This window comes from Hoplias malabaricus, chromosome 2 (assembly GCF_029633855.1).
Source record: "Hoplias malabaricus isolate fHopMal1 chromosome 2, fHopMal1.hap1, whole genome shotgun sequence".
NCBI classification, from domain to species: domain Eukaryota; kingdom Metazoa; phylum Chordata; class Actinopteri; order Characiformes; family Erythrinidae; genus Hoplias; species Hoplias malabaricus.
The window spans coordinates 50,601,562-50,615,327 of record NC_089801.1 but is presented as its reverse complement, the minus strand read 5'-3'; the positions used below and the strand labels follow the sequence as shown (position 1 = coordinate 50,615,327).

At 37.5% G+C, this 13,766-nt stretch overlaps 1 protein-coding gene across 5 annotated transcripts in view; it reads right to left on the bottom strand.

Annotated features, from left to right (window-relative positions):
* Nucleotides 1-204: 204 nt before the first annotated feature.
* adgrl3.1 (adhesion G protein-coupled receptor L3.1) overlaps nt 205-13,766 on the bottom strand; it is a 204,705-nt gene continuing 191,143 nt past the window's right edge. For 2 of the 5 annotated variants that reach the window (XM_066660024.1, XM_066660025.1), the window contains exons 20-24: nt 13,102-13,230; nt 11,169-11,265; nt 7,105-7,230; nt 4,477-4,494; nt 205-2,912 (exon numbers count right to left, since the gene is read on the bottom strand). In XM_066660024.1, the coding sequence (XP_066516121.1) occupies nt 2,047-2,912; nt 4,477-4,494; nt 7,105-7,230; nt 11,169-11,265; nt 13,102-13,230 (1,236 nt within the window). In that variant the 3' untranslated portion in view covers nt 205-2,046. The remainder of the gene's footprint in view (nt 2,913-4,476; nt 4,495-7,104; nt 7,231-11,168; nt 11,266-13,101; nt 13,231-13,766) is intronic. The other 3 variants (XM_066660026.1, XM_066660027.1, XM_066660028.1) reach the window with 3 other exon arrangements.

Below are 13,766 nucleotides of genomic sequence, written 5' to 3'. Positions count from 1 at the left end.
TTGCTAGCGATAATCTTTTGTTTTAGAAGTCCAGTTACTTTGTAACCAGATATTAATTGAAGTATTTTGCATTTGTGTTCATTATTTAAAGTCCTTTTTAATATCTGGTGTTTTCCACCACGGCCAAATGTGCAGCAACACAAACATATTTATCCTTGACAGAATTTCTCTAAATATTAATTCAGTCATTTTATTTGTTGGCAAACAACTTTCACTGTTACAACAAATATTAGTTATGAGTTCATTCAATTTAGAATGCATATGAAAAGAATAAATAATAATTCCATAGATATCATAATAACAATATTGATGGTAATAATAATAATCATAATGATAAAAAAAAGTTTCAGTGCCGATCAGATTTTTAAAATCTCTCCTCTCCTCTACGACGATCCGACAATTATTCAGATCTACAAAAGCACCTCATGGGGATAGATATGCAGTCAGTTTTCTCTGGGAAATAAAGGAAGTAAGATGTGCAAGCTACAAGAAATCTCATTTTTGAGAAAGAGTAAACAGTAGATTTGAGAAAAAAACAGCCCATTTTTTTTCTTTTTTTTAAAATCTTGTTTCCTCTCAAACAGCTCTAAGTTCTAGGTCCTATCTTTCCAGCCTGCTCTTGTACTTGGAGAAAGCTTTTATACTTTATACTCATTGCACTCAACCTTGTGGGCACCTGTCCCTACACTCTTGTAAAATTCCTTTTGCATCTTCTTGTCCTCTGTCAACAATGAACAGCCAGGTGAAAAATTATAATAGACATTGGATGATACCACTTCAGCTTGGCTGTGGTGTGTCCAGTGGACTCCGAATATTTCAGTATTACTGAATCTGTGATTACTGGAACGTTCTGGAACTGCTCATTTTTTCTGCAGACATTTCTTTCTTTCGGACAAGATCGACACAGTGTGGAAACAGAAAAACAGTTTGTTCATCGGAAACAAAACCAGACTGATGATGCCTTTAAACAAGAAGAGTGTTGGTATTGTGTTATTTGGTTATAAATAAGAAGAACTGTGTGTTTGCATTTCTGTGTTGTGTGTGTATGTATGTATGTGAGTGTGTGTGTTTGTGTGTGGGTTGGTCACTCCTAGTGGTAATAGAGAGGGAGTAATAGTATGGAGGACCAGCACAGTTTCTGGATTGGTCTAAGTTCTACACAAACACATACGCAGGGAAAAAGTATATAAAAAAAACGTGAGACGCATATGATCATATGCAATGCAAGGGGGTCTGTACATTTTACATATAAATCTGTCCCATTTCTTTGTTATTAGTGCGTATTACCTCTCGATAACTGATATTATTACAGAAAAATAAACATAAGAAAAGAGACGCTTCATCAAGTTCCTCAAGATCAGACGCTTCCTTGTGACTTCTTACTGAGAAACAGTATTGGTGCTAAACAGGAAGGAATGTGTGCAGCAGAGAGTCTGAAGTCTAGAGAGTTGAGGGGGGGTTGGTGGGTAGAGGAATTACAGTTCAAGGTTCAAAGTTGGTGTCTTATCCACATACATAATCATCTAAAATGGCAACTAGTCTGTCGCTATGCAGTTTTGACACTGGAGCAATCCATAAGGAGCTTGAAGGATACCCAGACAGCTTTTTTTGGACAAAAGTTATGGGTGCAAACTGATGAACAGAAGGATGGTAATTTCACTGGAATCCATGTCCACCAGTGGCTCTGTGCCAGTCAAATTTGACAGGTCAGTCCACAGAGCTATTCAAAATGGCTGGCTCTTAGTGCTTTATAGCAAGTAAAAAAAAAAATAAATAAATAAAACGGGGGTTGTCAAGCCTTCCTTGATTTGGGGGTTTGTTGTTCACAAACCACATTGAAGTTGATCATTGGAGAGTGGTACTAGTACTGATATCAGTTACTGGCCCTAACAGATACTGGTATCTAGTGCTAACTCGTATTGGGAAATGGTCTTCATTGGTATTCGGTAAGCTATCTGGTTATCAGTCTTGTCATTAGGGATCTATCAGTGCAGTAGGTAGTGGTTTTCCCGTGCCTTGTGCATTGCATCATCATCACACTCAGCTCTATAAGCTTGTGACCAGGTGTGAGGGGTCTTGCGGCTGCTCCTCAGGAGAGGACTCATCTTTCTCGGGCGGAGCGATGAAGCCGTCGCTGCCCCCTCGTCCCATCTGGTAGTAGCTCTGCAGTTCCTGTATGTGGTTGCGCGAACCGAGGTTCGGCATGCTCTTGTAGTACACGTCATCCGTGTCCACAACGACCCCTTTGCCGTTAGCCATCTGAAGCTGAAGCTCGCTTCCTTCTTCCTCCTCGTCTTCCTCAGCCTCCTCGTCCTCGTCCTCATCGTCGTGTAGACCGTTGATGAGGTCCTCTGTGCCGCGGGGTAGGTCAGTGAGCGTGGGCATGCTGGTGTAGACAGTGTCTCTTAATGGGTTTAGCGTCTCATTTGGCAGCAGTGGGAAGAAGCTTTCGCTGTTTTCCTGCGGAACACGCCGGTGGGTGGAGAAAGTGTGCAAAGTGGGAGGAACATGTCCATCGGGAGGCGGAGGCCTGGGAGGCAAGAGAGGAGCCTGCGACTCTTCCCGGATGATCTCCAGGCTCAGGCCGCCTCCACCGCCATCGTCATGGCGATGAAAGGCGCCTGGGTTGTCCAGCACCATGACGTCATCCTTAGCCACGCCCCCGTTGGCCATATGATTGCTGAGCTTGGTGCCGGGGTTGCCTTGGCGCTCCTGTGCACTCAGGTACGGGGCGGTGTAGTTGGCCGTCAGCTCTTTCAGAATCTTCTTCTCCAGCGTGGTCGGTGGCTCACTGCCGCGAGAGCTGTACGTCAGGTAGTCACCTGCCGCCATGCCGTAGCTGTTGCCGTGGTTACCGTTGAGGGGCAGCGTGTCCATGACGCTGGAGTCGCGTGCGTTGTTCAGCATGCCCTCTGGAAACACAGGATGAGTCACGCTTTAAAGAAGGACTCTTTATAGCCCACAATTTTTGTGAGCCCTACTGAAGTGCTTTTGCAAATAAGTGACAATGATCCATTGTATTACTTTAAGCTACCTGTGGAAAGTCTACACAAAGTAGAAAAGTAAACCCCATGATCATATGTTTTTAAACATTTAAAACCCCAGGTCCAATTACAGGTTGTGCTGATAACCTCTGCACATGTTTGCACATTTTAATTCACATGCCACTTATAAAGTATAATGATACAAATAAACCATAAAGTCTAGCCTCTGTTAAAGTTGAAGCACACTTTATATTAGGTGTAAAAATAAGTTTTTTTCTTCTGATGTATACGTGTAAATCAAGATTCCCTCTCTCACAGTTTTGTCATGTTATTTTAACTGGTTTGTAGTATTAAAATGAAAAAGAGTCATTTTAATCAACAAAAAATAACCTAAAAATGAAGTGCTGTTAAAATGCCAGGCGAGAAGGATTTATGCCATCAGGGAAAAAGTGCTGCAAAAGCCTGTGCATCTATTTGTTCTGTTCTTGGGGATAATATTGTATCCAAAAGTATGTGTGAGGTTTTTTGTTTGTTTGTTTAGACTCTTTAAATATGGTGATTTGATGTTTGGATTTGTGAATATAGTGTATTCCTTAGATTTATTTTTTGAATTTTTTTAAAAATAATATATCATATACTTTACACTACACAAGAGATCCCAAAAAATGACAAAAGAGCATGACAATGTGTGAATCTTGAATTACAAATATACACAACAACCCCAACTGGTTAAATTGCAAATAAATATAAACTGTGAGTTTAATTTTTTTCCTGTATAGAATGTGTAACCAACAATGTAAACTGATTGAGCTGATACAGTGTTAAAACTGTATTATATAATTGAATGTATTGCTTAGGGCTTGTGCGTTTATCATAAAATCTCTAATCCTTTGTTACTTATGTGTCCATCTTCTCAATAACTTATATTATTACAAGTTACTTACAATATTATTGCAAGTTATTATTTGTGTAAACTTTCAGCAAAATGCAATATATTTTAACAGTCTAATAATTCTTGCCTATACAAAAACTCACACAGGTAAAAACTTTATGATAAGACATTTCATATTATTAATAAAAATTCAGCAATCTGGATGTTGATGACATGCCATCAAAGAGACGTTATGAAAGATGATATCTGATAGGATATTGCCTCTAAACTGAATAAATACAAAACTAATATACAGTTATTTTAATGGTAGAAGATAGGAAAAGAAAGGGAGGGGAGAGAGGAGGGGAGGTGGACAGGACTGGAAAGGAGAAATATGAGGAAAAGAGGAGTAGAGAGAAGGGAAGGAAAGAGGAGGATTTGAGAAGACAGCAAAGCAGCAGAGAAAAGCAAATGAGAGGAGAGGAGAGGAGGGGATAAAGGAGGGAACAGAGGAGGAGAGGAAAGGACAGGAGAGGAGAGTTGGGAGGATGAGAGCAGAAGAAACGGGGGAGGAAGAGAGGAGAGAAAAAGTGTAGGTAATGAAAAGAAAATGAGTCATACTTGAGTCTCTGTAGGAGGCTGCACATCAGCATGGACGGAGAGAGAGAGAGGGAGGGAGAGAGAGAGAGAAAAGAAAAGGTGTTTACATAGAAAATGTATATGATATGTACAGAGAAATAGAACACATACATAGACAAACAGCAGGAGCATTTTTTTTTTCAGTTCAACACCTGTACATTTTGAACACTTAAATATTGCACACTGTTACTTTAGTCCATAGAAATCTGTGATAAAATTTTTAAAAGTTATTTCCTTTTTTTCAGTCAAATGCAAAGGTTTGGGCACGTTTGACAGTTAAATTTCATGTTGTTTTAATCTTCTAATTAAAAGTTAATTAAAAGATACATTCTCAACAGAAAATATTTTTCTACACATTTACAGATTTTTTAATTTGTTAAACTAATTTCATTTTCTTTACTGCAGACAGTTGATTAGCTTACTGTCACTTTGCCAATCATGTAGTTTGTAATCACTGGAAATTAATTTATAATTCTCTAGTTCTGTGAAATATTTATTTTGCAGAAAGGAAACCATTATGTTTCCATTGTTGGACACCACAAAAACCTGAAAAATCAAGACCTGATCTCACGATATTTGGAAATGCCATTCATAATTTAACCATGAGCATCTGTACCATTATATACACATGCTGGTCATAAAATTAGAATATCATTAAAAAGTTGATTTATTTCAATAATTCTATACAAAGAGTGAAACTTTTATATTATACTCATTCATTACAAAAGGAGCCCCAACAAGTATTGAGTGCTGTACATGCTCATACTTTCATGTTCATACATTTCAGTTGGCCAGCATTTCTAAAAATCCTTTTTTTGTATTGGTCTTAAGTAATATTCTAATTTTCTGAGATACTGAATTTGGGGTTTTATTCATCAAATTAAAAGAGATAAACACTTGAAATATATCAGTCTGTGTGTAATGAATGAGTATAATATACAAGTTTCACTTTTTGAATGGGATTACTGAAATAAATCAACTTTATGACCAGCACCTATATATATATATATATATATATATATATATATATATATATATATATATATATATATATATATATATATATATCGTTTTGAATTATCATCATATATGTATAATGTAGCAACAACACATCCAAGGGTTAAAGAGGGGAGTTTAACTGGGATGGGATGGGGATGTGGAGTTTTAGGTGCAAAATTTAGCAAATATTATAGACTTTTTGGAGGTTTTTCTGTGACTTCTTAATATTCTGTTCAAAATTAAAACAGGTCTCTTGATATAATCTATTCCCTAAAAACAACCAAAAATAAACAGTGGAAATGTAGGTTAGGGATTTTTTCATCTGTTAATGAACAGAAAATGAACAAAGAACAGTGAAACAAGTGAGCACACTGCCTGATTAACAAGAATGTTATGCATGATTAAACGTATCATCATTATATAATTGTTTTTTATTACCTGTGTAAATGTATGTCTATAACACTCTTTTATAACATGTCTGTGTTTTTTTATGTATCCAATAATTGCAGTAAATTTATAATTTACAAAAATTATTCTCATGAGACAATTAGTCATCTGAGTGTTTAGCAACTCTTAAACATTCATCCATGACATTCCATTTCCATTTCCATTTCCATTTCATGGGGCATAAATAAGAGGTGACACAGAGGCCAAACCTCCTTAGTCATACATCAGTATAGGGAGAGTACAAGAATACATATTAGTTTATTTATATTAAGCAAATACAATTTTCATGACTTTTGAGATGGCATAAGACAGTGGTTCCCAAAGTGTGTTTGTGGGGGGTGTTGACAGCAAGGCAAATAAATTGGTGCCTTTCCACCGCATGGGTCCGGTTCTACTCGACTCGACATGGCTCTGCTCGGCTCGCTTAAAGCTTGTTGCTTTTCCACTGGCAGAGCTTCCCCACAAAATGGAGCCAGTGGCGTTGGGAAACCCTGTCTCAAACAGGAATTGCTGGCTTTGAAAACCACAACAACGTCAGCGTTAAAGTTAGGCTCTGTTTACTCATTGTGCATTCGCGTGTTAAAAATAAATAACAATAAATGTGAAAGTTGCTGTAACTTAAGAGATTTAACAAGCGGCGGTTTGTGCTGGATTTGAATGAGCTCTGCATTTTGTGGTGATTGACATGGCCCTGGCCAGTCAGCGCTCTGCAGGGTTTATACATCACCATTTAGGACCTATTCGGCACAGTTGGAACCCAGAACGAGCTGGGACTGAAAACCTACATGATCAGGTACCAGATTTGGCCAGTGGAAAAGTAAAAGAGCCGTGCAGAGTCAAGTAGAGTCGTGTAGATTCCATGCAGTGGAAAAGTGCCAAATGAGGCATGATTGAGCACTTCCAGCACTGTATGTCAGAATAAGGGGGCTCAAAAATATTCTTAGCACTGAAGGGGGCACTGCAGAAAAAGTTTGTGATCCACTGGTGTGAGGTATGTGTATGAAATCAGAGTAAGCTAGATCAGGTAAAGGTGTCAATGTATTCTTTTGTAGAGTGCATGCCTGCCTGCACCTGTATGTGTGAATGTAAAAGAGAGAGAGAGAGAGAGAGAGAGAGAGAGAGAGAGAGAGTGAGAGGGAGAGGGAGAGAGAGTGAAAAGCAAACCTTGCGTGTTGAACATGTTTGCAGACGGGTTATTGTACACAGCAGACTCTCCCAGCAGAGTGTTATAGGGGTTAGTGCCATGAGGACGCAACAGTGCGTTAGAGATGAGATGATTAGCCATGGTACCTACAACACACACACACACACACACAAACAGACAGGGAGAGAGAGAGAGAGAGAGAGAGAGAGAGAGAGACACAGACAGAAGAATAGACACATGGTGACAAGCAGAGAGACAGACAGAAGGGTGAAAAGAAGTGACAGGAACAAAACAAAGACACAAATCAAAAGACAAAACAGTTAGAACAGTGCAGACAAAAAAAGACAATAAAATCTGCACACGTTTCCACCACTCAAATTAATCTCATCAGATAAACTTGTGAAATAAGAGACAAGTGCAATTGCAGCAGGAATCAGGTTACTCAAATACTGTCCAGCAAATGACTAAGGCTGTGACTGAACATGGATTCCTGCTCCCCAGTGAGGTGACTATCAGATCTAGGCCTTTACTTTAGGGCATAAATGTCAAAATATCTACAGTAATGTGAAATTTCCATAGCTGCCTTATGGGAGTTGTAATAGCATGTTAGCAGTTTCAGGACTTTACAACCAGACGTCCAATAGAAATATATAAATACATGTAGGTATTTCTGGTAGGTTTTTCTGGAGGCTGAATGCCATCAAAGTCTCATAGAAATGTTCCAACATCTAATGTAAAGCCTTCCCAGAAGAGAAGATGTTTTTATGGCAGAAGAAATGATTTTAGGGAAATGATTTTTATAGTAGAGGAACCGATGACAAATATGGGGTTTGAGTGCAAGCACATTTTAAAGCAACTATAGAAAGTATTTATATCTTAAAACTGCAGCTTTGACACTGTTGTGATGTTAAATTGACCTGTAATAGTGTGAACAGACCCTCTGTCATTACTACTTTGGGCTCAGCACTGCAGAAAATGCACTATATAACTTTTGGAGGAGGGTAAGAACCCCCCAAACCGAATTGATTTCAAGACTGTAAAAGCGAATGACACTCTGCAACTGTAGGGGGAGCCCAGGAGTTGCTTTAAATGATATTTATTTTTCATATGAGTTCAAGGTCATAGTAGAAAATTGGCAGTTTTTTTTTTGTTTCCAACTCCCTAGAATTGATTATACAGCTCAGTAATGCAATATTTTATACAGGGAGCTCAACCTTATGGGTGTATCTCAATACTCTGTGAGCTGCCTTGATCCCTGTTCCCTACATAGAAGGCATAATGTGTAGGGTATAAACTGTATTTTAACCAAATATGTACCTTACAAACAGGTCATCAGGTCTCTGTAATTAGACAGTGATTAAACCTGTGGTCTTTCCCACCTCTAGTTAATTTAGCTCCTGCAGTGTGGGGGCAGCACTGGCCTAATGTTTAGAGGTGTAAATGTGAGGCGGGAATGAAGGAACAGTGCTGTTTCCTCCCTCAACATCCACAGCTGAGACGCCTTTAAGCAAGGCACCTAACCACCGACTGCTACCCAGGTGCAGGAATGGCTGTCCATATCTGTGTGTGTGTGTGTGTTTATGTATATGTTCACTGGCCCTAGTGCACTTCTATGTGTCAGTGAGTCAACTCACTGGGTGTTCAGAAACAGTGTATGTTGTGAATCTAAATAAAATGTGTACATGCGTTTAATTGTACAGCGATGTTTTCATTTGGTCCAATGGGATTTTTAACAACATTCTGTAAAGCTTGTTCAACCTGGCACCAGTTGGTACTACAGAAAACATTCAGTCCAGAGCATGAATGGCTCAATTAGTCACTGAATGGAAGAAAGGCCAAACCAGATCATTATCAATAAGCTACTATGGTTCACTTTGCTGTGACTTTTTTTCTGAGTTGCGCTGCAGTAAAAAAGAAGCACAAAGGGGAAAATATCTCTGCATTCAGTTATAACCAAGAAAGGCAGAAGTTTGATGGTAAGCAGAACACACATACATACACATTCTCTCTCTCTCTCTCTCTCTCACACACACACACACACACACACAACAGATGTCCAATGCATTTGGACTGCAGGGGGATTTAGTGTCAGCAAGTTGGAGGAGCGGTTTGATGCAGTTCCAGATTCTTTCTCTGCTTTCCTTAGTTTGTCTAGCTTGTTTTATTCTTTTATTCTCCCATATTAATGCAGGACAGCAGATCAGTCACAGTCAAAGCAAAAATATTTCCCTGGCTTTCACACATTTTTGGTTTCTGGTTTGGACAGTGCAAGAATCTAACACTTTACAAACACAAATATGGCTTGAATCTTATGACAAATGGTTTAATCTGTATATATACCCTGGGTCTGGATGTACTGACAAAAAGTAGTGCTTTATATGAACTACATTGCAGTTTGTACATCATATCCACACGCGTAGAATGTATTACCTCAAAACAAAACACAGAGAGTTTGATGAACACTATATTGAAAGGTTTGTAGACACACATTTTATAGGGAACATCTATGATTGAGGGGTCATCTATGATTGTCGTTTGTATGTGGTAGAATTTAATGTTTTTATTCACTGTTTGAATTACCACAGAAACAAATTTTTAACTTGAGTTGTTTAGTTCTGTAGCATTTTCGATCTGTGTACTTTCATGCACTTAACTTAAATTTGGAGACATTTCCACCTTAGGTAATTAAAAACAACAAAAATAAGGCAATATACATCACTTATGGGGCAGGAATAGAGCAAATATTGGATGTTTCTTGGCCCTTCTGAACAACTCCAGATGCCTTTTCTGTGCCATGAGCAGAGGAAGGGAAAGCCTAACATACCAGACTAAGACACTTTTTTTTTAACCATTTAGTGACACTGGAATTTTGTAAACACTTTAGAGAGAGCTGCAAATGGTGACAAAACCTTTTTTATTTTTATTAATATAGTGAATGTAGTCTTTAAGGTGCAGCCATTTTAGTGCTAATTCTGGCAGCTGATTTTGATTTAATTTTAGTTTAAGCCTTGTTTTTTAGCTTTAGTCTCATTTCAGTCTTGTAATTATTGTTAAATTTAGTCTATATTTATCTGATGAAAACAAAAACATTTTAGTGTAGTTTTAGTTCACTTAATCAAAAAATGCCTGTTTTTAGTTATGTATATTTAAGGTTTTACCACTTTAGAGGTATTATAAATTACTCAGTTTCATAAGTAGATTGTTAAAAGTTATGTTACATTTAAAAATATTACCATCCAAAATTAGAGAAGGAATATTGCCACATCTGTTTTAAATAAGTTTTTATATATTTAACAATTAAAGAATCAAATATTTGTGAGCTGAATTGTCTTCACTATTCCATCCGGACACACTTGTTGCCCTTACAAAAATAAAGAGATGGAGCATTTTCCTGTATATCTACATTTTCAAATCAGAAATAACAGGTCATTTATCAGTCTTCCACATTTTAGTTTTTTCGATGACGAAAATGGCAAAACGTTTAGTCATATTTCTCTTCTTCAAAATAATATATATTTTTTTATAGTTCTCATCTAGGTTTTTAGAAACTATAGATCAACAAATATTTTTCAACATAGTTTTTTATTAACAAAATGAACACATATTAGACACACATTCTATTGTGAACACACAGTTTGTAAAGTCTCTATTGAAACGAACCCCTGCTCATGAGGTTATCATGCCAAGCACTGATTTCAGAACATCACCAAAGGCTGGGGCCAAATGGAAATGCAGATTTGCAGTGTCTTCATCAGGGTGTACTGTCTCAAAAAAAAAAAATTAAGCTCTTGGTCAACCAGTGACAGTCATTCAGGTTACCTTTAAACATTCCTACGTTATTTTACCCAGATTTAAAACTTAATTTTAGTTGTGAAACATAGACTGTATCAGAGTTTTTGTAGGTAGATAAAGGTTAAAATAATTTTTTTTAATGAAAAAAATAATTAAATAATTTAAGGGCTTCTATAAGACTGTGCATCTGAGGAGTTCTTTTTGACTTTCATCAAATGAAAATGATGTACAAAATATCAAAGCCTTACTTTTTCTCAGCAAGTGAGTGTGGGTGTGTGTTTGTGTGTGTTACCTCTGTTTAAAGTAGCTGAGCTGTTAATATCTCCAGTGATGAAGGATGACTCGGACTGTTTCCTGACAGTGTCATTCCACATCCTTCTAATACGACTCTGTGAGTGGAGAGAGCGAGAGAGAGAGAGAGAGAGAGAACAGAGGAGATCAGCAGAGAACAGAGAAAGACGTGTATTAATATCAAATCTCATATCAAACCTTCAATCTTTCTTCAAAGCACTCGTAGACTATTTCTGTTTATATTCCGCTAGAGAAAAGAATCCCACACCTTCTCTGGAGGAAAAAAAGGTTCATTTCAATATCATCTTTCAGCATTGACTTTCTAATCATATCCACCAACATTAACGATTTCTTTAATGCCTTTTCATTACGTTGCATATACTTCATGAGTTTATATATTCTTATGATTCACATGCAGAAGTATAGCTTAGAGTCAGCAGTGGGAGAAGCATGACTCAACAAACTACACGTCCTGACCTCTCTTAGACTCTGAAGAACACTGTAATGTTTTCAAAATAATCTTTCTGCTCTATCTGTAGGGAATATTTGTTTCATGCATTTCTGCATAATACGAAAAGCAGCTGTCCTGAAAAAACATTTGAAATATGTGGCTATGTAAAATAATTTAGAATATACAGCCATTAGATTTGGGTAATACAGGTCTTTGGATTTCAGAGAAGAGCCCTACAAAAAGCTGTAGAGATATGTTCTTGTAAACATGGTACAGCATGGTAAGCATTAACAGTTAAATTTACTTTCCCTTATCCTAAAGAACAGAACAATAGATGCACATGTTTTTGCAGTGCTTTTTCATAGTGTATGGAGTGACGAGTAAATTATTCTTGCTTGCCATTTTCACGCTATTTAATTTTGAGTGAAAAAAAAAAACTCCAAAACAAGTGTTCTATTCTGTGGCTTTTATTATACAATGTTCAGAGTCAATAGGTTTTTCTTTTCTATTTCAAATACATTGAAACACTTCAAAATCATTGCCTATAGTAATGGACTATTCACACAGGGCTGAAAAGCTGAAGTATACCTTAAATAATAAAGAAGTGGAACATAAAGGAATGAAATATGAAATATAGCAGAGGAGAAGTGCTGGAAGAGTCATTAGGTGTTAGACTAGGTGTTAATATACTTGCAAAGGTGTCACTAGTGGTAACAGAGTCATTAAAAAAGAATAGGAAAGTCTATGAGGCTCTACATGACATCTATATAGAGAAAAGGTTCCATACTTTACTAAAAACAGCCAATTAGCTTGCTTGTAAAACTGCAAGTGGCAAATGCCTTCACTTAAGGAGAAATGTACTTTAGCCATATCTAGAACATGTGCATTATTTGCTGGTATGGACCATGCTCGTAGAGGCTGAAATGGGGAGGTGAACTCAGAAGACTTTGGGGTTCAGGGTGGCTTATGAAGGCGCATGAAGCCGTTGGATAAATGAATATGAGAAAAGGGTGGAGACGGGGTGGAGGTGGGAGCAAGTTTAAAACAGGAGGCTCGGTGGGTTTGATAATGGCTGAACACGGCTCCGAATACGGGGATCAGCATGAACGACCCAGCGTGGAGGAGCGAGCTGATGTAGTGAAGCAGTCAAGTCGAGATCTGTCTTCTGAACTAAATGAAGCAAGTTTGTCCGACGCAGAAGTGTCGTGAATTTGCGGGGTATATATAGGGCTGAGAGGAGGAGTTCGGGCGTGGTCCTACTCCCAAAATTATATTATTACATAACTTAAATTATAGAAAAACCTTACAAACTACTTATGCTATTTGTGATCAATTTTACCTGTACGTTTAGCCATGTTATATTATTTTCATTATACATTATTTCATTTTAAAATAGCATTCAGATTCAGGGTTGTAGAAGCAGTAATATCACAAAACCCCACAAAGCCCACTTCGTTTGAGTGTGAGAAAAATGTGGTGTTACCTGGGAGTTGGTGGAATAGCGTCCAGGTGTCCGTGCTGTACTGGCCTTGGTAGAAGTGGAGATAGTCGACTCCACACTCTTTCCACTGCAGCAGTGTGTACGAAGGCACCTGCCATACTCCTTACGCACCTAAACACACAACAAAATCTCCACTGATTTTTTAAAATTTGTTTATACAGTAAATCGGTAAATAAAATGTATTAATAAGGCATTTATTGGGGCATAAAACCATTTTTGTTAAATATAACATTAATATAAAATTTGAACTCCAGTTCCCACATAATTCTTTCCCACATAATTTCCTCAGAAATATCTCCTGAAAAAATCAAACTTTTAATAAATAGCACTGATAAATAAATAAAGTTTCAGACATAATTGTTAACAAAATCAGCCGTTAAGACACAAAGCGCCCATTAGAATACACATATTTTAAAGTTTCAGGAGGTCTGTGTAACTTGACTAATTGCAGTACAAGCTTATGTTGGCAACGTTTAGCCTTATTAACATTTTTCCACAGTAAAGTGCATCCAAAAGCTCTTTAAATTTGACACCAAGCAACAAATTAAACTCTCATTTTACATCTTATGTATGTGCTTTTAATAGTTAGTAAGCTGGATGACCTTGCTTTGACTTAAATTCAGCTCTAGTCCACAAAGAGACCCAGA